The sequence below is a fragment of the Equus quagga genome, chromosome 1 (genome assembly GCF_021613505.1).
Source record: "Equus quagga isolate Etosha38 chromosome 1, UCLA_HA_Equagga_1.0, whole genome shotgun sequence".
Classification (NCBI taxonomy): Eukaryota; Metazoa; Chordata; class Mammalia; order Perissodactyla; family Equidae; genus Equus; species Equus quagga.
The window spans coordinates 19314565-19342014 of record NC_060267.1 but is presented as its reverse complement, the minus strand read 5'-3'; the positions used below and the strand labels follow the sequence as shown (position 1 = coordinate 19342014).

Genomic DNA, 27450 nt, shown 5'->3' with positions numbered 1-27450 from the left:
TTGTAGAATAGTTGTGTGGATTAAATTATATCCTTATAGGTTAAAAACCTAAAACAGTGCTTGACCCATAATAATTGTTAATAATTATTCACTATTTTTTAAAACTTCTTAAAGAACATTTGACCTTTCCCTTTACCCATTTTTGCCAACTATATTTAGATAAGTTTACCATTCATCAAATATTGACTACCTCTTCCCTCTACCTTTAGAATTGGAGTATGCTTTCCCACCCCCACTGAATTGGGCTTGGCCATATGGATTGCTTTGACCAATGAAATGGGAGCAGAAGTGACAGTGTGCAAGTTTTAGTAGAAATTTTAAGGCATGTGCCTTTCCATTCACTTCCTGAATGCTTACCCTCTGCCACAGAAATAACGTGCTCTGAATAGCTACCAATCCTTGAGCCTGGGTACTGGAATGAGAGACATATAGAACAGAACTGAATCTGACCCCAAATGGGCTCAGTCAAACCACAGCCAAGCCAAGATGGACACCATATTCATGAGTAGGAAAATATTGTTTGTTCTTAATTCACTGAGGGTTTGGGGTTATTTGCTGCCCCAGTGAAATCTGATAAATCTAATATTTTCTCCCCATCTGACCCCCAGTCCTAATGCTGTTTTAGCTCCAAAATCTCTTAAGGGCCAAATCCAATAGTCTTTTGAAATTTCTATCATTCCAAAGCTCTCAGCTGTATTTGACTGTGGTGATTAGTACTGCTCTTTGGTCCCTCCCTTAACGTTGGAGTTCTCCAAGGTTCTGTTCATTGTTTGTGGTTCACCTCATTCTACTCATTCTCAGTGAGTACTCACACCCATTCTTCTGGTTTAATTTCCAGCCTAATACCACAACCCACATCTCTAGATCAGACCCCTCCCTAGAGTTTACTTCTTTATCCATCTGGATACCAGATATCTCTCTCTTTACATTCCATTGACGCCTCAATTTCAACAAGTCTAAAATATATTATTTTCTCCCTTAAGCTAATTCTTGTATTATTTGGTATCTCAGTCATTGGTGACACCAATTACCCAGCACCCAAGCTTAAACCTAGTAGCAATCCTCTGCTTTTCTTTCTCCCTCACTTCCCACACCAACTATCAAGTCCTTCCAACTTTACCTTCTAAATAGTTCTTGAAACTACCCAGTCCTAATTGCCCCTACTCTAATCAAGAAAAATTCCTCTTTCTGCAATCTCTTCACCCTAGTCGTTCTCCTCCTGCTTTATATCCCCACACACAGCCAAGAGTATCAATTTATACACAAATCTGACTATGTCACTTTCCCTTGCTAAAGAATAAAGTTCAAGTCCCATCTTGCATCAAAGTAGTCCCTGTGATCTGACCTGCCTATCTTGGTACTCCCTACCTCATAATACATAATTCAAAAGAATGAACTTCTTCCAAGTGGCATGCAATATGATTAGTGCCATCTTATTTATGTTAAATAAAAAGATGTATACATTAATATATTCTTAAACATGTGAAGTGGAAATTAGTTTCAGAAACTACAAAACTCAAGCAAGCCAATGATTAGAAGGGACCTAATCTGTACATTACTCAGAAGCCTATGATGGGACCTTGTTCAAATTAAGTAAATATACTATAGCCTGAGTCAAATATATTCACTTTCTCTAACACTTAAACTGGAAGTCCTAGAATAATCTTTCACTGGGAAACACTAATGCAGTGAATAATTGTCATGGGAAAATGCCTAAATGAAGATGATGTGGTCCAGCTCAAATATAAGTTCTCTTCTTCCTGTGTCCCAGCTTTGTAATACCTTTTGTTTTTCACAAGATTTCAGTGTTTGGCTTTTCCTGGGATCATTTTTACAAGTGTCATTACAATAAACTTGCCATTACTTGAGTGAGGTTTATTCTCTGAAACCAAACTGACTGACTAGAACATGCTCACATAACTTGCTTTTGGATTTGAGCATGAAGACCTTAAGGTAAACTTCAATCTCCTTTCACTTGCCTTTAGCTTTTTTACACTCATTGCTTCAAGTAAAAGAAAAAGAAAGAAGTGCTGTAATTTTTGTTTCTCTAGTTGGGAAAGAATGTTCGCTAGATAAACTCACCTTCAGATTTGCCACTTACAGTTGTCTATTTGTATGACCTTAAAGGAGTCTATTGGCATGACAATTATCTATTTGCATAACCTTACCACTTACAATTATCTATATGCATGTCTATTTGCATTAAAATGAGTTGAATTTTAAAATTCTAAAATGCTAAAAGGCAAAAGAAAAAAAAGAAAAACAGCATTAAGAATTGGTCAAGTCACAGAAGGATCGAAACCATCCATCATATGTGAAATCTAAATTTAGCAGTAGACATATTAGGCAAAAGCACATTTACATAAATGGGCTTTTCAGTGATTTGTCTTGAGGAGAACAGGTTAGGGCCAATTTAATCCTGGGCTGTCCACATCCACTGACTGGTTCCTTATGCTCTGAAATATTCTCTTTTTCTGTAAATGTGTAAAAGCAGTATCAGTGGCAGTGGCAGTGGAGTGGAAGCCAGACTTCAGGGTGTTGAATAAGTAGGAAGTTACAAAATAAAGCAGTTAATTCAGATCACACTGTCAAGGAGTTTAGCATTAAGAGAATGAAAGAGGAAAGTAACAAGAAATGGTGTCAAAGTGAGGAATTATTGTTTTTCATAAGAAAAAGATTTAGATGATGTCAGCAACATGGCAGAGAGAGATATTCCCTTTGTCTCGCCCCCTCTGAATTACAACTAAATGGACATTCTTTGACCAACAGAGGATACCCACACAGCACAACAGGACAGTTGAGAGACCCACACAGCTATACATCTGAAGGTGGATGGACTGGAACCCCAGGAAGTAGTGGAGATAGATGAGTGCATTCTTCACCCTCCACAGCAGCAGCAAGCCAAGTCCTGAAGCCTCACATAGCAGCTAGCCAACACTAAGAGGAAGGAGAGACAGCCCATCTTGCATGCAAATGCATTCCCAGCATACAGGAGCACCCACCCTGCTGTGGTGGCCCTGCCAGTGGAAACGCTCCCCACCAAGTGGCTGCAGCTCAGCCCCAGTGAAGGAGCCCTACACACCAAGCACGGTGGCCAGCTTGACTATAAGAGGAGGCAGGGGCAGCCCTCCTGTGTGAATGCCTTCAGAGGGGTAGCCCAGCCTGTGAGAGCACCCACTGCACCCTGGCAACCCTGCCAGTGGGAATTCTCTCCATTGTGTTGCCAGGCTTTGACCCAGGGAAGGCGCCCCACCCACCAAGTACAGTGCTCAGCAAAACCACCAGCCAACACAGTGCCAGCCCATACCTGTGCAACCCAAACACTGAGCACAGAGGCACAGAGACTCTGCCCCCAAGAGAGCAACACACCAAGCAGCTTTGGCCAGCCTGTACAGACGTACCTGCACAACTTTCAGCAGATGGTGTGGGATCAGAAACACAGCTCCTTCTTCCTACCAGTGGTGACAGGTGGAATCTGAGACCTGACACTATCACAAATGCACTGGCAAAGGTTCAGTTCATCAAACACCATGAAAAACTACTATAACACTTCAGAGCAGAAGGAAAATGACAAGTCTCCAAAAACCAATCCCGAAGTCACAGAAATTTACAATCTAAACAACAGAGAATTCAAAATAGCTGTCATAAAGAAACTCAACATGTTACAAGAAAACTCAGAAAGTTCAATGAGAATAAAATTAAGGAGCAGAAGGAATACTTCACCAAAGAGATCAAAACCCTTTAAAAAGAAGAAAAAACAGAAATTCTGGATATGAAGAACACAATTAATGGGATAAAAAATTATCTAGATTCACACCACTTCCCAAAACTGAATCAAGAGGAAATAGAGAACCTGAATAGACCAATTACAAGTAAAGACATTGAGGCAGTAATCAAAAACCTCTCAAAACACAAAAGTCCCAGACAAGATGGTTTCTCTGGAGAATTCTACCAAACATTCAAAGTTTAATACCTGTTCCTCTCAAACAATTCCAAAAAACTGAAGAAGACAAATGCTTCCTAATTCATTCTATGAGACCAACATTACCCTGATAGCAAAACCAGACAAGGACAACACAAAGAAGTAAAATTACCAGCCAATATTGCTAATGAACATAGACATAAAAATCCTCAACAAAATATTGGCAAATCAAATACAGCAATACGTTAAAAGGATCATACACAATGATCAAGTGTATTTATACCAGGGACACAGGGGTGGTTCAACATCTGCAAATCAATCAGTGTGATATGCCACATTAACAAATAAGGAATAAAAATCACATGATTATCTCAATAGATGCAGAGAAAGCATTTGAAAAGATCCAACATCCATTTATGATAAAAACTCTAAGTGAAATGGGTATAGAAGGAAAGTACTTCGACATAATAAAGGCCATATATGACAAACCCACAGCCAGCACCATACTTAACAGAGAAAAACTGAAAGCCATCCCCCAGGAACAAAACAAGGGTGCCTACTCTTGCCACTCCTATTGAACATAGTACTGGAGGTTTTGGCCAGAGCAATTAGGCAAGAAAAAGAAATAAAAGGTATACAAATGAGAAAGGAAGAAGTGAAACTCTCAATCTTTGTGGATGACATGATTCAATTTACAGAAAACCCTAAAGAATCCACCAGAAAACTGTTAGAAATAATCAACAACTACAGCAAAGTTACAGGGTACAAAATAAACTTACAAAAATCAGTTGCATTTCTATATGCTAATAACAAACTAGCAGAAAGAGAACTCAAGAATACAATCTCATTTACAATTGCAACAAAAAAATAAAAAATTATCTAGGACTAAATTTAACCAAAGAAGTGAAAGACCTATACACTGAAAACTATAAGGCATTATTGAAAGATATTGAAGACATTAAGAAATGGAAAGATATTCCATGCTGATCAATTAGAAGAATAAACATAGTTAAAATGTCCATACTACCTAAAGCAATGTACAGATTCAATGCAATCCCAATCAGAACCCCAATGACATTCTTCATAGAAATAGAACAAAAAATCCTAAAATTTATATGGAACAACAAAAGACCCAGAAAAGCCAAATCAATCCTGAGAAAAAAACACCAAAGCTGGAGGCATCACAATCCATGACATCAAAATATACTACAAAGCTATCGTAATCAAAACAGCATGGTCCTGGCACAAAAATAGACACACAGATCAATGGAACTGAATTGAAAGCACACAGAAATAAAACCACACATCCATGGACAGCTAATCTTTGACAAAGGAGCTGAGAACATACAATGGAGAAAAGAAAGTCTCTTCAATAACTGGTGTTGGGAAAACCAGACAGCCACATACAAAAGAATGAAAGTAGGCCATTATCTTACATCATACATGAGAATTAACTCAAAATGGATTAAAGACTTGAATGTAGGGCCTGAAACCATAAAACTCCTAGAAGAAAATATAGGCAGTACACTCTTTGACATCAGTCTTAGCAGCATCTTTTCAAATACCATGTCTACCCAGGCAAGGGAAACAAAAGAAAAAGTAAACAAATGGGACTACATCAGACTAAAAATCTTCTGCAAGGCAAAGGAAACCATGAACAAAATGAAAAGGCAACCCACCAACTGGGAGAAAATATTTGCAAATCATGTATCCAACAAGAAGTTAATTTCCAAAATACATAAAGAAATCATACAACTCAACAACAAAAAAACAAACAACCCAATCAAAAAATGCGCAGGGGATATGAACAGACATTTCCCAAAGAAGATACGCAGATGGCCAACAAGTGCATGAAAAGATGTTCAACATCACTAATTATTACGGAAGTGCAAATCAAAACTGCAATGAGATATCACCCGATACCTGTCAGAATGGCTATAATTACCAAGAGGATAAATAACAAATGCTGGAGAGGATGTGGAGAAAAGGGAGCCCTCATACACTGCTGGGGGAATGCAAAGTGGTGCAGGCACTATGGGAAACAGTATGGAGATTTCTCAAAAAATTAAAAAATAGAAACACCATATGATCTAGCTATCCCACTACTGGGTATTTATCCAAAGAATATGAAATCACCAATACAAAGAGATTTATGCTCCCCTATGTTCATTGCAGCATTATTCACAATAGCCAAGATGTGGAAGCAAACCAAGTACCCGTCAATTGATGAATGGATAAAGAAGATGCGGTGTATATATACAATAGAATACTACTCAGCCATAAAAAAAGACAAAATCATCCCATTTGCAACAACATAGATGGACCTTGAGTGTATGATGTTAAGTGACATTAGTCAGACGATGAAAGACAAACACCACACGATTTCACTCATATGTGGAAGACAAACAAACACATGGATAAAGACAACAGATTAGTGGTTACCAGAGGGGAAGGAGGTGGAAGAGTGGGAAAAAGGCGTAAAGAGGCACATATGTATGGTGAAGGATAAAAACTAGACTCTTGTTAAAAAAAAAAAACTGGACTTTTGATTGTGAGCACGATGCAATCTATACAGAAACTGATAAATAATAATGTACACCTGAAATACACAAGTTTACAAACCATTATGACCTCGATAAAATAATTGGGAAAAAAGTTACCCTGGTAGACAAACATAAAAAAATAAGAGAAAACAGTTTGGCCATATTTATGTATGTAGAGGGAAGGCAATGCAGAGGGAGAAATGAAGATAGGGAATTGAGAAGATCCAATGGAAAAACTGCCAAGGAAGCACTTCATGTTAGGCGGGTTAAGTTCAATCTCTGCTCCTAGACTAATCACTGTGACCAAGAGACTTGGGTGCTATGATTGTCTACACCCAGGTCGTGGGCCCATCAGAGAATGGAGGCTGGGCTACCACAATTCAGGTGCACTTAAGCCCACAGGGTGGAGGTCATCCCTAAAACATACCCTTTTTTATCTTCACTGTTTTGACCTTCCAACTGTTCTCATCCCTCCTCCCACTCGTACTGCACTTTGGTGGGTTCACAGTGTTCCCCTAAACCTCAGTTCCCAGTGTCATAACAGCCGACTTGAGCATTAATGTTGATAAGTCACCCAATAACCTGATCTCGAATTTCTATAATGTCTAACTCTTTCCCCTGTTGCTCAACTTGATTTCGGCATCACACTAATAAGGTGCAAGATCTGATCATTCATTTTATCTGAATGCTACCACCACTGTTATATTTAATCTCTGATTGTAATCTTCTCTTCTCCCAGCTTCTCGCTTTTTCATTTGCACTGTGGCTCTCTAAAAATTCTAGTTCTTCAGTCCATGCCTTCATTCTATCCATCACTCCATCACCATCAGAGCTTCATTTTATTTCTTTCTCCCCTGAACCCATGGTGCATCGTTTTAGTAACGCTCATGTCTGTGCCTTCAGTGTCTTGCCCATTTGTTCTTTCATTGCATTCACAAGCCCCACATACTTTCTCCATTTCTATATCCAGGACATTAACTTCCCTGGAATTTGGTTTATGCTTCAAACATAGCTTGACCCTCAGAATTAATATCCTCCTCCCTCCTTAAAGCTAACAAGGAGATCATAGAATATGATGTTCCTTTACACTTGATGAAGAATAACTTAACCATTTCCTCCATGCCCAAAATTCTATCTATATCTGCACATAACTTAAATACTTACTTTCAGTGCCAGTAAAAAATTCCATAAGGACAACTTATATACCTGGATGGGTGGGTATGTGTGGGTGTGTATGCGTGTATGGATTGTGTGAATCTTTTACCACCTCCTCCTGGACCTTGTTTCATCATTGTTTACCATTTTATGCTACATTTTTACCTTCTTCTGCCCTATAGGGATAAACTATATCTATAGGCATAAACATTTTTCCACAGGTATTAACAAGCTATTTTATCCTATCTTAAAAAATAAAATACTTATCCTTCCTCAACTCTATTGTCCTCAGCCTTATCTCTCTCCTATTTCTAAATTCCTGCTCATCCATTCATAAAATATTGATTTACCATCTAGGACTGTCAAGATATAAAGATAAATAAAGACACAGCTTCCGCCTTCAGGCAGACTGTCTAGTGGGAATAACAGATGTATAAACAGGTAACTATATCACAATAGTGTAATTTTGTTTTCAGACTGTGTACAGGGTACTGCTAGAACTCAGAGGATGGGTACCTAACACAATGTGGGTGAGGAACTTCAAAAAAAATTTACATAAATCGATGGACTTAAAGTAGTGCCTCCAGGTTCTTCAGTCTTTATCATTAGTAACTGATGGCAGTTTGACAGTATTGATGATCCTTTCTTTCTTTAGTAACTCTGGTTTTGGATCCTCTGGATGTCACTCCTAGATTGAAAGACAACTCCACCTCAGTCTATTTGAAGTTTCTACTTCCTTACCACCTCTATAAATGATGCTATTCCCACAATTCTGTCCTTGGGAAACTTCTCCTTCCATATACATTCTTTCCAGGCATTATTTTATTCACCACCATGGTTTTCCAATAACCCACATGCTTATGACTCCCTAATCTATATCTTTAGTCCAGACTAACTTCCTGACCAAGACATACACATCCTCCCAGATGTTATACACATATCTCAAATGCATCATATACAATATAGAGTATATTTATTAATATCTTTACATAACAAATATTTATGAAAATAACTACCATGAACCAAGCACTCCATGAAACCTATCCCCCATTATGTCATCCTCATGCATTTTTCTCGTTAATAAGTCTGAAACTCTCATAGTCCTTCTGTTTGTTGCATATGACTGGTGGTGTAAATTAAATTATGAGTACCTCAAAAATTTATTGCATGAAAATCATGCTTTGCCACCAACTGTCTCATCTGACAGAAGTCACTTTTTTTCATTTAAAATAAAGTGCTACACCAAATCAAATGTTTTCACACGTATTTTAGCCTTGACTATGTTATTTTTTAAATCTTACATAAAATTATAAAATAGTGATTAAAGTAGAATTTCTCTGCATTAACTGGGGGCTTGAGAAGATGTAGCCCCACTCTCTTGTGCCCCTCTTTTACCTACCTACCAATAAGGCTGCACGAAATCCCTACTGCTCCATCGGTGGTCCTTTCTCTCATGACCCAAGCATGTCTAGTCCTATCCTGCCAGAAATGCTAAGGACTCTTATCTTATTTACACTCATATTTTACAGGTGCAGTGCCAGCCAAGGATTAACATGTTCCAAACACCACAGAATCATACTACATTGGCCTTTATTACAAGGAGTAATGTTTGCTTCCCAGAATTGAGATATTTATTTGCTGGCACACCATCAGATATTAAGCAATCAGTTGAGTCTGGATTTAACATCTCTCAAAGGATGACATTTACAGGAAACTGAGAGAGACAAAAGGCTGCTGGTGAATGCCACAGGTGCACTTGCCTAGGGCCATCCTCTTGGCTGCCCCCGGGGAGGGGTGCCAACTGGAATAAAGAGTCAAATGGCACCACACAACTCAGGCCATACATGGGACATTACATCACTTCTGCCAAAGGATGGGTTGGGAGACCCCTATTCAGAGGTCCCAGCACAGATGTCTCCTTCTCCAAAAAGCCCTCCCTGATCCCTTCCAAAGTTGGCTATAAGTGGGTACTGGAAAATGTACTTAATTAAAAAGAAAAAAATACCTGGAACCACAAAGATTGGGGGCCCCAAAGGAGAGGATGCCTGCCCACCCACCAGGATGGATCCAACTTCCCATGACACTGTGGATGACTCCTGTCTGCCCCACCACTTGGTATCCAGTCCTCTTGGGGAGAGAAGTCTGTTGAGAATGACTGTGGTGATCACAACAATGTAGCAAATGCTTCCAGAACAGCACTGAATACCACACAGAACTGAGGCATCTTCATCCTCACAACAGCCCACCCACAGGCTTCTACTTCACAGCTTAGGAGACTGGAAGGCTGAGAAACGAGGTTGCCTGCCCAAAGTCACACAATCAGTCACATGACTAAAGTCACACAATTTGTCCCCAAGCCCAGGTCTTAACTACAACGTGCTACTGTGGTCAGGGCTGGAGAGGAGATTGTTCTGCCCCCAGCTCCAGCCATGCCTACTTTATGTGACCAGCCTGGGGCTGGGAGCAGAGAATTCAGGGTGAGCCATGCAAAGCCTTCCATCCCCCAAACACCCAGCGTAACTGTTACTGAACCAAGTAGGTTCTTTTCCTGGCAGAGTTAAAATCAGACTCTCGACCAGAAGTAGTGGTCACACAAAGTAGAACTTATTCACAGTAAATAGGAGGCCACACAGAATCATTTCCAAAGTCATGGAGTCTCCGAACAAAGGGAAGCAGGGACCTTTTATCTCGGATGGGGAATGAATATTCCACAGGGAGAGGGGGATATTCGCTTGTGCAGGCTTACGTGGAAAACATGCTTCCGCACACACTGCAGGTTATGGTAATAAGGCCTGAGCTCCTCCTGGAGAGGAGATCTTAGCATTAAAAGTGAGGCAAAGTGCCACAACTAGAAGGACCCACAACTAAAAATACACAACTACGTACCAGGGAACTTTGGGGGAAAAAGGAAAAATAAAATCTTTAAAAAAAAAAATGAGGCAAAGGTCATAGGCCACCATCTTGTGATGGGGCTTGGTCTGGTTCAGGGTGGTTGGTGATTGCATCTCTTAAACAGTTAAATGTTTCTAAACCCACCCTTGAGTTCCTCGGGGCAATTGGTGGGTGACATAACCACTAACTCTCAGCCCACACACACACACACACACACACACACACACACAGGCGCACACACACAGTGGTTCCGGGAACCCTGCCCTCCCAGCTCCTGGCCCTCACTGTGATGGTGTGTTAGGGTTGATGGGGTCCCGGGCCTCACTCTGGGCAGGAATGCAGCTGTCATCATGCAGGGGCATCTGCCACCCATAATGGAGAGTGAGGCTGCCTGGAACTGGGGAGATGCATGTGTCCCTCAGTTCTGTCCTGTCTCTAGTTGCCCCCACATTGCCCCTCCTCCCTGTCCCCTGGGAAGCACTCACCATCTTGAAGATGTCTAGGAATAGTACATGGGCACATGAGAGGCAGAGCCATACGTGAGCATCCGCCCATAAGTCGAGGTCATGCCACCCAGGATCCAGGAGCCCCTGTGGACACAGAAAACAAGTGAGGTGAGTAGGACCCTCTCACTGCCCAACAATGTCCCTCCTGGCCCTGCCTTGGCCTGGCCCATATACCATGGTGAGCCACTGATGGTTCACAGAGGTGGTCTGGCAGGAGAGTGCAGCTCCACACAGGCCGTGGACTCCGTAGCATCTTTCACCACACCAATGTAGCCTAGTGAGGAGGCAGGAGGTCAGGTTGGGTGGGCCTTTGCTTCACCATGCTCCTCCCAAGGCTTCCCATGGCCTCGAAGGTCACCTTTGTAGGGACCCTGAGAGACGCACACAGTCTGGCCCACGAGCTTGTTGTCTCTCCGCCCCTGGCCCCTACTCATGATATGCTGAGCTGGGGAGGGAGAACACCTCTAGTTCCCAAGGCCATACCCTCCCCTCACATGCTGTGCCCATAGCCAGAGCACCCTCAAATTCCCTCTTCACCTGCTCAACTCCTACCCTCCCCAAACCCCCACTCCCAGTGGGTTAGGAGCCTCCTCTGGGCTCCCTCCATGAGGCTGGGCTTTCCCATCACAGCCCTGACACTCTCAACTGTCACTGTGGGGTGGAGTCTGGTCTCCTGTGCACAGTGCACCCCACAGTGACAGGGCCAGCCCAGAGCAGATGCTCAGTGAATATGGACTGAACAACCAAGCTACTCCTCCCTCGGCCGAACACCCATCCTCCCCTAGACAGGCTCCCAGCTCCCATGCCATACTGCCTGCTTCCATTTAGGAACAATTCCTAATTGAACGTGCTGGGCAGCCATCCCTCCCTCCTTCTGGTGACAATGTCTCAGTTTCTCTTTGGGGACTGCCACTCCTATGCCATTGTGGGCCTGTCAATCAAGAGGCCAGGACATCCTTTGGCCAACGAATGGGACTGGAAGGTGGTAGTCAGGAATTTAAACCCCTAGTGACACAAAAACTGCAAGCCACAGGAATTCATCATCCCATCAGCAGGATCCTGAAGAAACTACCCCCTGGTCCCAGCTACCCAGATCCCAGGCCTGATTTCATTTGTGATACCTGGTTCTATACAACTTTCCTACAAGTCCAACCTCAGGGCCTTTGCACTTGCTGTTCCCCCGAGATATTCACATGACTCTCTGTCCCTTCATTCAGATCCCTCCTCAAATGTCGCCTCCTCAAAGAGGCCTTTCTTTAGCCTCCTCAGTCTAAAGCACGAGCCCCATCACTCTCTCTCCTTATCCTGTTTTATTTTCCTTCATAGTGCTTGCCATCACCTCCTGTTGTACAATGTACGTATTTATCTCCAGAGTAGCTGTTCGAGGAGGACAGAGATTTTTGTCTTGTTCACTGCTGTTCTCCAGTGTCTGACACCTAACAGGGGCTCAATAAAACCAAATGAAAGAAAAAAAAAGGATGACATTTAAAGATAATGCAATTGCCACGCAGGAGGACTTCAATGGATGAACAAGAACACATCTTGTTTATTCTAGGCTCTCCCATCTCTCCCAATGCCTGGCACCCACTTTTACCAAAGAAAGGGTGAATGAATACATGTTTCATTGATGTCTGCATCACTTGGGCTAATTTAAGGGTAACAAGTTCTCTGTGTTTGTTATTTCTATGCAAATTCCATTAAAGTGTTGATGACTCTTTTCTGCCTCAAATAAGAAATACAAATTTTTGATTTTAGACATTTCAAAAACCCATTGCATGGTTTATTGAAAAGAATTCATTATATACTTGAATTACTACTCTTTAAGAAACTCTTTTAAAAATTCATTATATGCTTAAAATAGAAACTCTAGAAACTTAAGGCTCAGTAATACTCCCAGGACGCAGTTATCTCCTCTCATTTAGTTATAGTGGACAATCTTGTAGAAATAAAGAAAATTCAAATGTACATTCAAAAATGACCTGGAGCTCAGTGATGTGTCACAGCTCAGCTCTCTTGACAATTCCTAAAGGGCATTCCGAGCCCCACGTTGCCACGAGGAAAATGTCCATTTTCCAGCAGATAAATTTTTCTTTAAATCTCTTGCTTATTCTCCTTTTTTTCAGCCTCACAAGCCTAATAATAGTCTCCTCTCAGTTTTAAATATTTGTCTCCATTCAGAAACTTCCAATACCGCCCTGGAGAGAATCCCTGTGGCTCCTACTAAGTTAATTTTCTAGTTAACTGGAAACCATGTGGTTAGTGAGTCAGAGCTCAACTTCAGGCTGAGACTTCAGGGAATACACAGCAGTGGCCCGGCTTCCCCCAGGTGCCTGACCAAGCCCATGGCTGCCTAAGTACAGATGGCCTTCTGATTGGTTCTGTTAGATTGCTCTTTCTTTAAGTGATGCTCTTGAAAGAGTATTCAGAATCACAGAGGAAATAAATGAAGACAAGACACCTGACTGCACCTGAGATCACGTGAGAAGGTTTTAATGAAATACGTGTCTGTTGTTCCGAATACGAGCTTCTTTAGTGAGATTGTCCTTGTCTTCCCATATACATAGTGTCCTGCATTGCAGAACGATACCACTCTAAGTTAAGGTACTCAAGAGAATAATCCCGATCCTGTGATGTATCCAATGCTTTCAGAGCTTGAATTATACTAATTTTCTTCACTCATTGACAGCAAAGAGAAAAAGCTATGCACTCTGTGAAGAGTCAGATTCTTGTGACAGGAGTTATCTTATCGGGAGGTTTTAGCTCTGATGTGTCTACCAGTGATGGGAAAGACAGAACATGTGGAGCTGCCTCTTTCAAGAAAAACCAGGAGAACGGTAATTCTTCTCTAATGTTCTGGTGTTCCCCCTGTTTTTCTACCTGTAAAGTTCTGTGTATGTTTTAATCCTTCTGCCTACCCTCTCCCCAACCTCTACCTCCTGCCACTGCATGATCCATTCCATTCATCCTAAAACCTGAGGGTCCTGCTTCATCCATCCCTTGTCCCTTAGCTAGAGGTGGAAATGTCCTGCTTCTTGGCAGACCATCTTCCCGGATGGGACTCTGATATCTGTTTCTCCAAACAGTGCATTTGTACAAGGTGCCTTGGACACCTTCTCAGGAAGGTCTTTCTTCTCTCCCTGCTTAACGCTGAGGACAGTGACACTTTAAAGCCTAGGCATAAATCCTCTCATGCCTCAGGATCCTGAAAGGCTGCAGAAAGCTGATGCCTAGAATGAAATGAGGATATCAGAGATAGATACTAGATTGTTTGAGGTACTTATTTTCCCTCTTCCTCAGTACTTCACTTAGGAGAACTGCAGTAGACTTTTTCCTGTTATTGAAATCATCCTCAGATATAGTCATCACTGAGATGTGAATAGTGCAAGGGAGCACAGCAGAGGACAGCTCCGAGATTAATTTCAAGTGGATGAAGTTTGTCACTGGTCCTTCCTGAAGACTGATAGTCTTCTCCCCAGTTCAGATTCCTCTCCCACGCATCCAGGGTGCATCCAGGCTGAACATTACCCCTCAACCCACTGGATCCCTCAAGTCACCTTGTCCAGCCTGACCTTCCACACACACCTTTCTCTCATTTCTTCATCCCAAAAACATCTTTAAGCAGCCAGTGTGCAAAGGCAAAGCAAAGGCAAAGCAAGGCACTTTGCCAGACACCTAAAGAATCTCTCATTTTGTGGAAACCTGCTGTCAAATGGCTGACCCCTTTGGGCAAGATCGGGTAACTAAGATATCTCCATCAGAGTTGTTCTTCTTAACTTTGGGATTGATCCTTAAGTAGGTGAAGTAAATCTGTGATTTTCTGCACTAACAGCTGAATTGGGAAAGACGCTTATTTTAGTGAGTCTCCTGAGAGCCATAAAATCACGAACATATCCAATATTCTGCTTCATCCCCTTGTAAGAGAAATTGATCAAATGACCAGATGTGCCATGGGTATGAAGTGTCTGCATTGGCAAAATGGTGACACAGGTGCTTATCTAAGACACTTCTGAAGTCCTCCTCTTACATCTTCTACCCCTCCATGATTGGTCTCCCTGTCTATCCCTTGAGTCTTTTCTTGCTCTTACCCCATATTCTAAATCTGGCATCAGTCTTTTCTACTTCAGGACTAGATGAAGCCAGTATCTTCCCTTCTCAAGAGTGATTGCAAGTTTGATTCATTTTTATGCTTAACTGGTCTAGGACTTAAATGAGAAGATTTGTCCCTAGTTATTAAAGAAATCTCAGACATCAGTTGGAGGTGCTACTTAGGGATGGTGAGAGCAGAGGGAGATTCCTTTCTCTGTGATGACTTGAAAATCATGTGAGAGAAATACCTGCTGCCTTCATTCACACAAAACATGGATGTCAGACAAGACGGAAAATGATTCTCCACAAATGCTATGGTCTTCTTAAGATGAGAGCTTGAAGCCCTGTATCCAGGTCTCCTTTGTGACTGAAAGTGGAAGAGTAGAGGCAATTCAGGATAGCCACATCTACTTATATTTTGAAACATCCAAATCTTTGGAAAGAATGACTTCCATTCATCATTGTACTTTGCTTGCATAGGTTCAAGATAAAGTGTTTGCTCTCAAAAGAAAAAAAACAGTAAAAAACAAAAAGAAAAGAAAAGTTTAAAAAAAGATATCAGAAAAATTTAATAAGTGTACACTGTAACAATAATGGAAATATAAACTCATGAATTAAAAGGAAAAGACTTTAAGATTGGACTATAAAAGCTATACGCTATGTACAAAATAAAGACCTCAAAGTGATTCATAAATGTTGAAAGTTTTTTCAAATTATTCAAATATCTAACCTAGAAAATGAATACAAAAGGAAAGCAGTTGTAAAGGTATAACTGTCAGCCAAAATTGAATTCAAAGTAAAAAAAAAAATAGACAAAGAATTTAGCACAGTGGTCAAGCATGTAGTAAATGCTCAATAAATATTTTGCTAACTGAATGAATATAATTCTCAAATTTGGAAGTGTACAATCCACAATGACGTCTACAAGCCACAAAGAAGATACAATGATGTGAACCTTAACTGCTCAACTCACAGAGCGAAAATACTGTAGAAAATAATAAGGAAAATAAACAAATTTATAATAATTGTAAAACACTTTTATAGAGATTTTAGAGTTTTAAATTAAATAGACAAAACAAAAGCAATGGTAAGGAAAAACAGGATAATATAATTAACAATAATGTTCTAATAACATTATATCTAACTATACACCCTGCAAATCAGTGTCTACGGAACATTTACAAAAATTGATCAAATAAAAAATTTCATAAAATTCCAAAAAGTAGAAATGCAACAAGTTAAATTCTCATTTCATGATGTGATAAAATTACAAATTCATAGCAGATGTACATCGAATAAACAGAAACCACAAAAAACATGATCATCTGGAAATTTTAAAATCTTCTACTAAAAATACTTGGACCAAAGAGGACCTCAAAACTGAAAATAAAAACTAACTAGAAATAGAAATAATGGACTACTGAGTATTAAAACATACATTGTATGACCAAAACTGAATTGAATTTAAGATGCATAGTCTTAACTACTTATATTACTGAACAGAAAATTTAAAAATAAAGTAATAATGAATAAATGATTCCAAATGTCAAGGCCAACAAAATTAACTTAAGAAAAGCAGCAGGATAAAAATGATAATATTAAAAGCAAAAAATTAATCAAGAAATAGAAAAACAGAATTGTCAGATAAACCATGCAGTATAAGAGCTGCGCATATGTGCATGTGTGAGGTAATTTCATCTTTCCTTCTCTTCATCTAACAAAGATTATAGGTGTAATGTTACTGTTCACTTTACGTTCTTCTAAGTCATTTGGCAAAACTGAGAAGATTGCATTTCTTTGCGTTTGCTCTTTTCTCTCCACCCCCTCCCACTCCACAGTGTCAGAGAGAGTGTGTGAAAGATTCCAGAGCATGCCTGACACTGCAATCTTGTTATTCCAAACAAAGTCCTCTTGATTTTGGCCCCGTTTTCAGAAACTCTGTGCTCTGCTAGTCAGGAGGAAAATGAAGTCAATCTTCCATAAAGCAGATCCATTAAAAAGAAGAAGAAGAATGAAAAGATAAGGTACACAAATCTAATATCGTCTAACTATGACAAGTCCCTGGAATAAAGAACTGAGGAATAAGAGAAGAATCTTCCCAAAAATCAGAGGAGTTTCCTGGAAAAGACAAAAGAGATGATATTCACACTGAAAGGGTCCAATTAGTTCCCACACAATAAATGATAAGACTCACATCTAGATACAGCATTATAAAATTTCAGAAGGTCAAGGTTGAATAAAATGCAGAATGGATTGACTAGGAAACAGCACTAAGGAATTTTCTAAGCTGTCAACAAGAAATATAAAGAAAATAAGAATATCAAGGGGAAAAAACTAATTTATGCATGAAAGTCATGGCTCAGTATGAAGCATACTAAAATGTAGCATGATTCTAAGAAATTGATAGACTATAAGAAAAATAATTAATTAGAACTTGATGCATACATATTCCCAAAAGCAGCACATATTTAGGACCACTGTCAGATGAAATCACACTCCTACACTTCAGTGAATAACATCGCCTCAGTCAGAACACGGCTTTCGGTTTTCAGTTCTCATAATCAATCCACAAGCATGATGTAAATATTAAAATCCTAAACAATGCAAATAATGCAAACAATACAAATAATGATAAAGATATAACAGGAAAGGAGAAATGAAATGTAAGGAAAATAATTTCCTTATGTTGCACTACAGGAATAAAGACAGTCTAAAACTAATAGAAGAAATACAGTTGAGCCAGACATTGTCTGTTTGTTCCTAATGGCATCTTTGGGCTTCTGAGTACCTCAAATCACAGAAACTAGAAGCTTGCAAACTACGTTTCCCAGACTCCTTTGCCAACTGAAGTTTTGGCCAGTGAGATGCACTCACGCAAGACCAAAGACCAAAAGGAGGCAGATGCTGTTGTTGTTCCTCACCACTGGAGGGCAGATGTGAATGTTTTGGAAGACAGCAAATGTTAGGTTTTACGGTTTCTAAACAAAAGTAATGGAGGGTAGAGACAAATTTGGCCTGGCAGATCAGATCTAGATTTCTACATCTACCATGTTCTTTGGAGACAGGCCCTGTGGACGGAACCCTTTGTTCCCTGTTTCCTGACTGTTGCTGTCACTGCTTGGGAGGCCTTGCTTCCGCGTTTTGCAGAGTTGAACTGAGTCTGGGCTGCTTTCCCAAGGGATGCCTCACCCCTGTGTATTTGTGTAAGTGACCCATGGAAAGTGTCTTAGCAAAGACGTTTTACAGAGTACCAAACTTTAAAATCTATCTTCTTTGAAATTAAAAGAAGCTCAGAACTAGACATGTAAATGATCTAATCAGCCATTCCTGGGATCAGTATGGGAGATCATTCACTTTGTGCCCAAGAAATAGAATGAGTAAGGGACACAAAAGGCAAATACACACACTGTATTTCTGCTAAAACAAGGGTTCTCAACTTCAGCATGCTTGATGTTTGGGACTGAATAATTCTTTGTTGTGGTGGGCTGTCCTGTGTATTGTAGGATGTTTAGCACCATCCCTGGCCTTTACTCACGGGACACTTGTAGAACCCCCCCGCCAGTTGTGACAATCAAAAAAGGTCTCCTGACATTGACAAATGTCTCCTGGGGGGCAAAATTGACCCTAGTCGAGAATCACTGTGCTAGAGCATCTAACTTAAATTTCAACCTACTTTCCTACTCTTGTGAGCTAATCTAGGCCCTGAAAGAACTCCGGAAACTTATTTTACCCTTCTTCTCTGGAACCTGTGACTGAGTTGCTCAAAGGAGTCTTCTCCATTCTTCATTTCCTTTAGACCCAACCCTCTGTGGGTCCTCACGGCTTCTTCAGCTAAGAGACTCCCAAGACAGCCATACCTAGCTTACCACCCCTACTCCATGGAAAAGACTTGCAGTGCCACTCTCCCTTGAGGTCTAGAGTAAAGCAAGGTCCAAGGTCCTTGGCTTTGCTTGGCCCTCCTGATAGAGACACTCAAGCTACATGGAAAAAGAAAGATACTTTGATAGTTTGGTATCATTTGCTCCTCCACTGAAAGGTCCACATCTGCTGTGGTGGCCTTATTGTGTCTTGCATGGGTTATTGCTTCACCTCTGAACTCCTGGACCAGGGATGGGGTGAAAAGAGAGAGGGCCTTGACCTCCCTTTTATAGCTTATGTGACCCACACTGCTTTCTTAGCTATCCTGAGAGACTGTGGTAGTGATGTGAAAGAGCAAAAATTTTATCTCAAACAGATCCTATTTCAAACCCTTACTCAAGCATGTAACATCTGTGTGACCTCACATAAGTTATTTAATTTTCATGAGTTTCTTTTATCTCTAAAATGAGCATAATAATATACACATTTCTTGTGGATTTTATAAGGACTCAGTGATATCATGAACAAACCTAGGAACATATCTATTGTTCCTGGAACTACATATAATCAAAACATATATACAAACTGAGAGTAACTCACTTTTGGTAAATATTCACTGAGAATATACTGTGGATCCAGGAAATATGAGGTGTTCATTTCCCTGATGGTACACTGAGGAACCACCATGTGGTGGAGAATAAGTGCTTTGTTGATATCTACCATGTGGCATGGATGAGAGACAGATACTATAGCAGACAACCCAGCTGGGAGACTGGGAGCTTTAGAAAGGAGAGGTAGTGATGGAAGGAAATATCTCAGACTTCTAGGAGTTGATGATCTAACCATGGTGAAAGAACTGAAACAATTCAAAAACAGTGAGCAGTGTCCAAATGTCATTAATATGGAAAACATGCACTAAAGTGAAAGAAAAGAAGGGGAAGAGAAATCAGTCAACAAGAGCCTGAGATTTCAAATTCTGCTTACTGATTCACTGATTCATCTTTCAAGTTTATTTTAAACATCTAGATGTGTGGGGCACTGTGCTTATTGACAGGCATTTAACATTGAAGAAGAAAAGTGTGCTGTGAGGGTTAATTCCAGCAGACCTGAATGAGTCTGAACTTCTTACTGAAATAAGAGACATATTTGAATGGCACTGATCCCTGGTCTAAGTATGAAACATATTGATTAATAGTTTTGCTTTGTATTCAGAAGTCCAGTGTGAGTTTTGAGGTGGCCCATCCCAATGTGTCAACATTGTTTGTTGATGATAATGAGATTCATGATTTGCATCTGGTCTCAGTGAGCCCTCACAGAGGCCTCTGCTGTTGGGGCTGGTTGCATAGCAAGAATATGCTTATATGATCAACAGCTTGGAAGATCAGTCCAGGCTCCTTTTGGGCTCCCTGATTCCAAAGTGTTCCATGACCCTATCAGTGGATTTCTGATCTGAGAAAAACGTATGTCCTGATATGGCAGAGAGGATAATTGGAGCTTGTGCCAGCTCTCTCTGGATGCCTTGCTGTGAGACAGCATTTGCCTGTGAGGTTTACCTTTACCTGATGCTATTGCCATGTTTATCCTTTTCCTGCAATAATCATAGATCTGTAAGCATTGTTATTTGGGGCCCTGTGAGTGTCCTTTAATCATCAAACACTATCTTACTGCTGCCATTAGTTCAGTTGGTATCACAAGTGGGATTGGAAGTCCATGCCTACTCCAACTTATTTTTAGCTAAAAATATGGCTAAGCATTGTTTAGATACAAAAAGTATGATTCTGGTAAAGAGGGCGAAAGTGACTCACTGATGTCAGATGGTTGTCAAGACACCCTTGGTTTGAAGTAGCACATGCTTTGAAATCTGCTACTGATAATAAAACTTTCCAATGGAATCTGAAAATGATAAAACTCAAACCTTGGGATTTGGCAAAATGCATTAGCAGGAAACTTCAAACTGATGGCAGGTCCGCTAAAATTCAGTTCCGTGGTTGTTGCACTCAGTGTTAGCAAAAATAAAAGCTCAGAATCTCCTTTGGTTGAGCTTCATTTACCCTCTGGCCAGTAGATGAAGTTCCAGCCATGGAACCTGAGCAACCACAATGATAAATTGGCTACACCTGTGAGACCAATTACTATTAAAAAATGTAATTCAAGTGGGACAAGCTGACAATGGAGGGCAAGAAACATGAAAGTAAGGGAGTGTTGAGTGAAAGAATTGAGACTCTTGTAGCATGTTAAAAGCAGCTCCCTGATGAGCCGTTATTGAAACAGCTACTGAGAATTTTAGATCAAGGGGCAATGTCCTTGAACACTGCTGAGTGGAGGAGAACATTTGCTAGCTACTGAGGGAATGTTTGGACGCACTTTGGATCTTTGAATGGCTGCTACCTTTGCAGGGATGTTTTGTGGGGCAGCTACTAGCTTACTAGACTAGATCAAGGGGACGATCTCTCACATACCCACTTTTGTCTGAGCTCCTGGTTCCGATGTGTTTCACACACATATTTATGGTTTCTGATCAAGAGAGAAAGCACATGCTGGTATGGCCCTGCAGAGGGAAGGAAATTGAGCTCCATTCAGTCCTCTCTGGAGCCCTTGCTGTGAGGCAGCCCTTGGTTGTGATGCATATCCTTACTTTAAATCTGTTGCCAAATTATATCCTTTTCCTGCACATCATTGATTTGTAATCATTGTCATTTTAGATCCTTTGAGTCTTCTTTATCAATGGAACCCTGCCTGTCACCATTAGTACAAAAAAACCTCTTGCCTTCATGGAGTTTGAAGTTTAGTGGGAGCTGCATAGCAAGTATGGGATCAGCAAGGAGGTCCGGCATGGCTGGCAGGGCAAGTTTCTCATAAGCCTTAGGGAGAAATGGTTGGTCATTTAGACCTCTGCAATGAAGTCTGGATGAACTAGGATTATTTTTCCCTAAACCCATAAGCAAAGAGAACACTGGGGGTTTTGAAAAAAGGAGAAATTAGAAGACATCTGGGTTTGGGGAAATTTTATCTGGAGGAAGAATGCATTATAAGTCATTAAGGACTTGAATGAAGTTCTCATAAGAACTTGGAAGTAAAAGCAATAGATTTCTCTCTCTGAGCATTGAACAACAAAAACAACACTTAATACATTAGGCCAGTAATAGGCAAAATCAACTTAAGATACAACGTGATTGACCATTAATATATCCAGTGTGTTACTATATCTAAAAATGTAGAGTTGGAAGCTTGAATGTGTCCCATTGTACCTTCTAATCCCAAGTTTGAACTTCCTCGAGCTCCTGAACTGAGCTGCAGCTAGAGCCATCAAGCCGGGGATAGTAAGGCTCAGGCCCTCAGGCCCCTCTGTTAGGAGGAGTGTGTGCAGGCCTTTCTTTCCAGGGGCTGAACATGGATGTTCCTGGGAATATTAGCACTCAAGTGATGGACCTACAGGTGAAAGGTTAGTATTACTGCATGCGAATGTATCTTTCTGTCTGACTCCCAAGCATCTAAGCAAGAACTAAAACAAAGCTAAGTCTTCCTATCTTGAGGATGGGAAAGCATGAGGAGACTAGAGTGCAGAAGTAGGTACCTGAAAGTGAGACCAGCAACTTGCCCACTTCTACCCCACACGCACACAAGTGGAGATTCTGTTCTTTCCCGAGACTGCTGCCACTTAAGAAACTCAAACAGCCAGCCTTTGGCCACAATGAGCCAACCGAAACAATACAGAGAGACAATCAGGGAGATAAACATCAAGTAGAATAATCAGAACCACCTCATAAAAAATGTCAAAGGAGATAGACATGGCCCTAAACAACCAGCACAGAAAAAAAAAATAGTGAGGGCAGTTAAAGAGATTCAAATACAGTACAATTTTACATTCTGGAACCAAGAGCTATAATTTTCTCATTTAAAAACTCAGACTTCCAGTTTCAGCTCAGAGATATAGAGGGTTGGAAAGATATCACTCCCACTCTTACAACAAGAAAAAAGCTGGACAAACTGAAAATCAACAACTTATCTTAGACCATCAAAGAACTGTCACAGGGCAGATGGCCTACAATAATCTGGAGAGAAATGAGTGCCTGGAGGGAGACACAGGACCTGAGCACTTGCTTACCTTGGACAGAAGCTGCCTGGTGTCATATAAACTAGTAGGAAAATTAAACCAGAAATTTTGACAAATTGCTAGAGGCGGAATGTATGCTGATGTGAGACTGTGAGGCTTTCCCCATGGTGCTCACTGCAGTCAGGGAACAGCAGCCACTATCAAATTCTCCCAGGCCCAGGAGATAGGAGACTATCTCCTCTATGGAACAAAAGGTTTGTCCTGAAGCAGGAAATTCATCAAAGCCCATCTGAGCGCTCGTGCAGTCCCATTGCAGCCAGGGAAAAGGATTCAAAACCTTAGCCTGAGGAAATTGGTGAATATGGAAAGGCAAAGGTACAAAAGTATCCAAACAATTCTGAGAAAGAAGAACAAAACTGAACAAGTTACATTACCCAATTTCAGGACTTGTTATAAAGTTACAGTATTCAAGACAGTGTTGTATCTTCAAAAGGATAGCAAAGGACTAGACATGTAGATCAACGAAGCTGAGTGAAGAATCCAGAAATAGATCCACACAAATATGATTAACTGATTTTCGAAAGGTGCAGAGGAAGCTCAGTGGAGAAATGAAAGTCTTTTCAACAAGTAGTGGTAGAAGAATTGGATGATGTAGGGCAAATACAAATTAAAAATAAAAGGCTAATTCTGTTGAAAATAAGGGAGAGACTTCCCTCCTCCTACCCTTTTTCTTAGAGCATGCACTTTAGAAAACTTCTAAGTTCTTTCTGTGTCTCTTTGAAATGTATGTAAATCTTTTCAAAGGTTAAATAAGTCTCTTGTCAGCTTTACTATCCAATACCGTCTTTCTCAAGGACCATCTCTTTAAAATGTAATGATCAGAGAAGATAGCACCCGTCTCCCAGTTTCTGTGGAATGATGGGAGCCTAACCTCAGAGGGGCCTCACTCCAAGTTGCAAAACTGTCTCCTGTCCTAATGGTGTGAGAAGTTTGTTTTTCTTTGGATAAAGCCAATTAGCAAACACAAATGATCACCTCAATTACCAGGAAATCTAGAATGAGCATATGTATGGTAAATGGTGCTGTCAAGTTCTCTTACTTAAGGACTACTTATTGTTTATCATGAGAACATGTATGTAATGGGCTCTATCTGCTTGGCTATTGTGGTATAATGGTAAATAACACTTGATCCTCCTCCTAAATGCAGTGCTGGGCCTAAGAGAGATGACATTTATGAATGGAAATCAACTATACTTGGTCCACCAGGTTCTGTATTTGGAGGTGGTGTTTTTTTCCTGAATATCACATTTTCATCTGATTATTCATTTAAGCCACCAAAGGTTAGCTTCCACACCAGAATCTATCTCTGCAACATCACAGTCAGGGACTTATCTAATTAAAGACAACTGGAGTACCGCTTAGACTGTTTCAAAGGTATTCCTAGAAGAAAACGTAAGAATAAAGCTCCTTGACGTAGGTCTTGGTCATGATTTTTTGGATATGACACCTAAAGCACAAGCAACAAAATCAAAAGTAAACAAGTGGGACTACATCAAACTAAAAAGCTTCTGTGCAGAAAAAAATAACCATCAATAAAATGAAAAGACAACCTATAGAATGGGAAAAAATATTTGCAAACCATGTATCTGGTAAAGTGTAAATATCCAAAATCTACAAAGAACTCATACAACTCAATAGAAAAAAACAAATAATTCAATTAAAAAACAGGCAGAGGACCTGAATATATGCTTTTCCAAAAAAGATATATGAAAGGCAAAAAGATACATGAGAAGATGCTCAACATCACTAGTCATTAGGGAAACGCAAATTAAACCACAATGAGATATCTCCTCACTCCCATTAGAATGGCCGCCACCAAAAAGACGAGAGATAATAAACGGATGTGGAAAAAAACGAAACCCTTGTGTACTGTTAGTGGGATTGTAAATTGGTACAGCCACTGTAGAAAACAGTATGAAGGTTCCTCAAAACATTAAAAATAGAACTACCATATAATCCAGCAGTTCCACTTCTGGGAATATATCCAAAGAAAACAAAAACACTAAGTCAAAGAGATATCTGCACTGCCATGTTCATAGCAGTATTATTTACAATAGCCAAGACATGGAAATAACTTGAGTGTTCATCAATGGATGAATGGATAAAGAAGTTGTGATAAATAGAATATTATCATACAGGAATATTTATTATATATTATAATGAATATGCACCATATACTATAATATTCAAGTAGAAGATTATTCAGCCATTAAAAAAATAAGGAAATCGGGGCTGGCTAAGTGGCACAGCAGTTAAGTTTGCATGTTCCACTTCTCGGAAGCCTGGGATTTGCCAGTTCAGATCCCGGGTGCTGACGTGGCACCGTTTGACAAAAGCCGTTTGACATGCTGTGGTAGGCATCCCATATATAAAGTAGAGGAAGATGGGCATAGATGTTAGCTCAGGGCCAGTCTTCCTCAGCAAAAAGAGGAGGATTGGCAGTAGATAGCTCAGGGCTAATCGTCCTAAAAAAAAAAAAAAAGAGGAAATCTTACCATTTGCAATACCATGGATGGACCCTGAAAGCATTATGCTAAATAAAATAAGCCAGGCAGAGAAAGACAAATATTGTATGATCTCACTTATACATGAAATCTAAAAAGTAAACATTTCTTTAAATTTTTAAAAAATAAACTCATAGAAAAAGAGATCAGACTTGTGGTTACCAGAGGCAGAGTGTGGGGGGAAGAGGAATTGGAGGAAGGTTGTCAAAGGTACAAAGTTCCAGTTATAAGATAAACAGGTGCTGGGAATATAATGTACAATATGATGACGACAGTTAATACTGCTGTATGTTGTACTGGAAAGTTGTTTTTAAAGGAGTAAATCCTAAGAGTTCTTATGACAAGGAGAAAATTTTTTTCTTTTTTCTTTTCTTCTTTCATTTTATAGTACCTATATGAGATGATGGATGTTAGCAAACCTATTGTGGTAATTATTTCATAATATATGTAAATTAAACCATCATGCTGTACACCTTAAACTTATATAGTGCTGTATGCCAATTATTTCTCATAAAACTCGAGGAGAAAATAATACTTTCAGTTTTTCAAAACAAAACAGAAGTCTAGATTTCATTTGGAATGCTTTACTTTCTCTGAGGAATAAAGAAAACATTTCTGTGAGCCAAGATTAGCCTGTAGGCCATTAATTGTGATATCTGCAAGAACATGCTACTACTTATACATAAATTATAGAACAAAAGGAAAAATGTATTTGATTCCACAAACATTTCAAAATAGCTTATAACTTCTCTATTTTTTTCATAGACCAAAATTCATACCCTACGCTTCATTTCTATAACAAAAGTATCAGTTTTCCTTATTCCTGCTAATTGGAAAGATGTAATCTTCCTCCTTTCAAAGATCTCTCTCTCTCCCCCAGGAGCTGAATTCCATCCACTTTTTTCCTCAGATGTCTTATTTTATGAAAGTATATCCTCTCTGATCTATACCTTCAACCACTCTCTCAACTCAGCATAAGTATACTACATGAGATCTCTCCCATCTGGAAGGACAGCGGTAGGCACCGTGTGCACTCCCTGGCTTCCGGGCACTAGATTCATTGTCAAACTTTTTGAAAGAATGATCTTTACTTATTTCTCCAAGTTTTTCTTTGCTCTTTCATTCTTATTCTTAATTTCAGATCTATTGGAGAATAATTTACATATAAATGTCCTTTAATACTTATTCAAATGCAGTGGGGCTCCTGTCCCCACTACTCTTTTGAAACCACTCTTATAGATGCACCAATGAATTCATTTATTGCTAAATCCAAGAAGAACTTTCATTTTGTTCCAAACCTTCATTTCCTGCACACTGTATATTATTGATCAGCAGGTTAACATTACAACCATTTTCCTTCAAAATTGATGTACAATAGATATATGTTAATCACAGAAGAATAAGAAAATAGAAAAAAAAAGAGTACAAGTTTGTAGTTGTAGATTAGTTATGTTTAAAACGCCTACTTGCTTTATGTACCAAAGTATATCAAAATGTATTTTGTGATGTACTGAAGGTCCTGAAGCCCACCAAATGTCACAGTGCATTTCAGCCTAATTCATTGTCTGAATTAAGTTATAAAAGTAGCCAAAGATGACTAGGAATTATGTCATTTGATTAAAACCAGATCTACTTCTGACTTTGTGGTTCAAGCTGCTGTGAAAAATGTTTTCCCTGTTACCTTTCTCAGTTTGTACTGAGAGGATTTCCTTTTACCCTTCGTAGCTCAGAGAGCCCTGATGTATCTTCTCAAACACAATAAACATGCTCCTGAAGGCAAAAGAAAAAGTCTACTGCAAGCTTCTTTTTGATGCTGGGAAGTTGGAGGCAATTTGGGTTAGTTAGAAAATCTATTTTAGGAAGACAAAGG

At 39.9% G+C, this 27450-nt stretch overlaps 1 protein-coding gene across 1 annotated transcript in view; it reads left to right on the top strand.

The window, feature by feature from the left end:
- Positions 1–11901: 11901 nt before the first annotated feature.
- The window catches only part of LOC124227102 (olfactory receptor 8S1), an 18004-nt gene continuing 2455 nt past the window's right edge, over positions 11902–27450 (top strand). Inside the window, exons 1-2 of the mRNA XM_046641001.1 lie at positions 11902–12000; positions 13705–13852. Coding sequence (XP_046496957.1) covers positions 11902–12000; positions 13705–13852 — 247 coding nt within the window. The remainder of the gene's footprint in view (positions 12001–13704; positions 13853–27450) is intronic.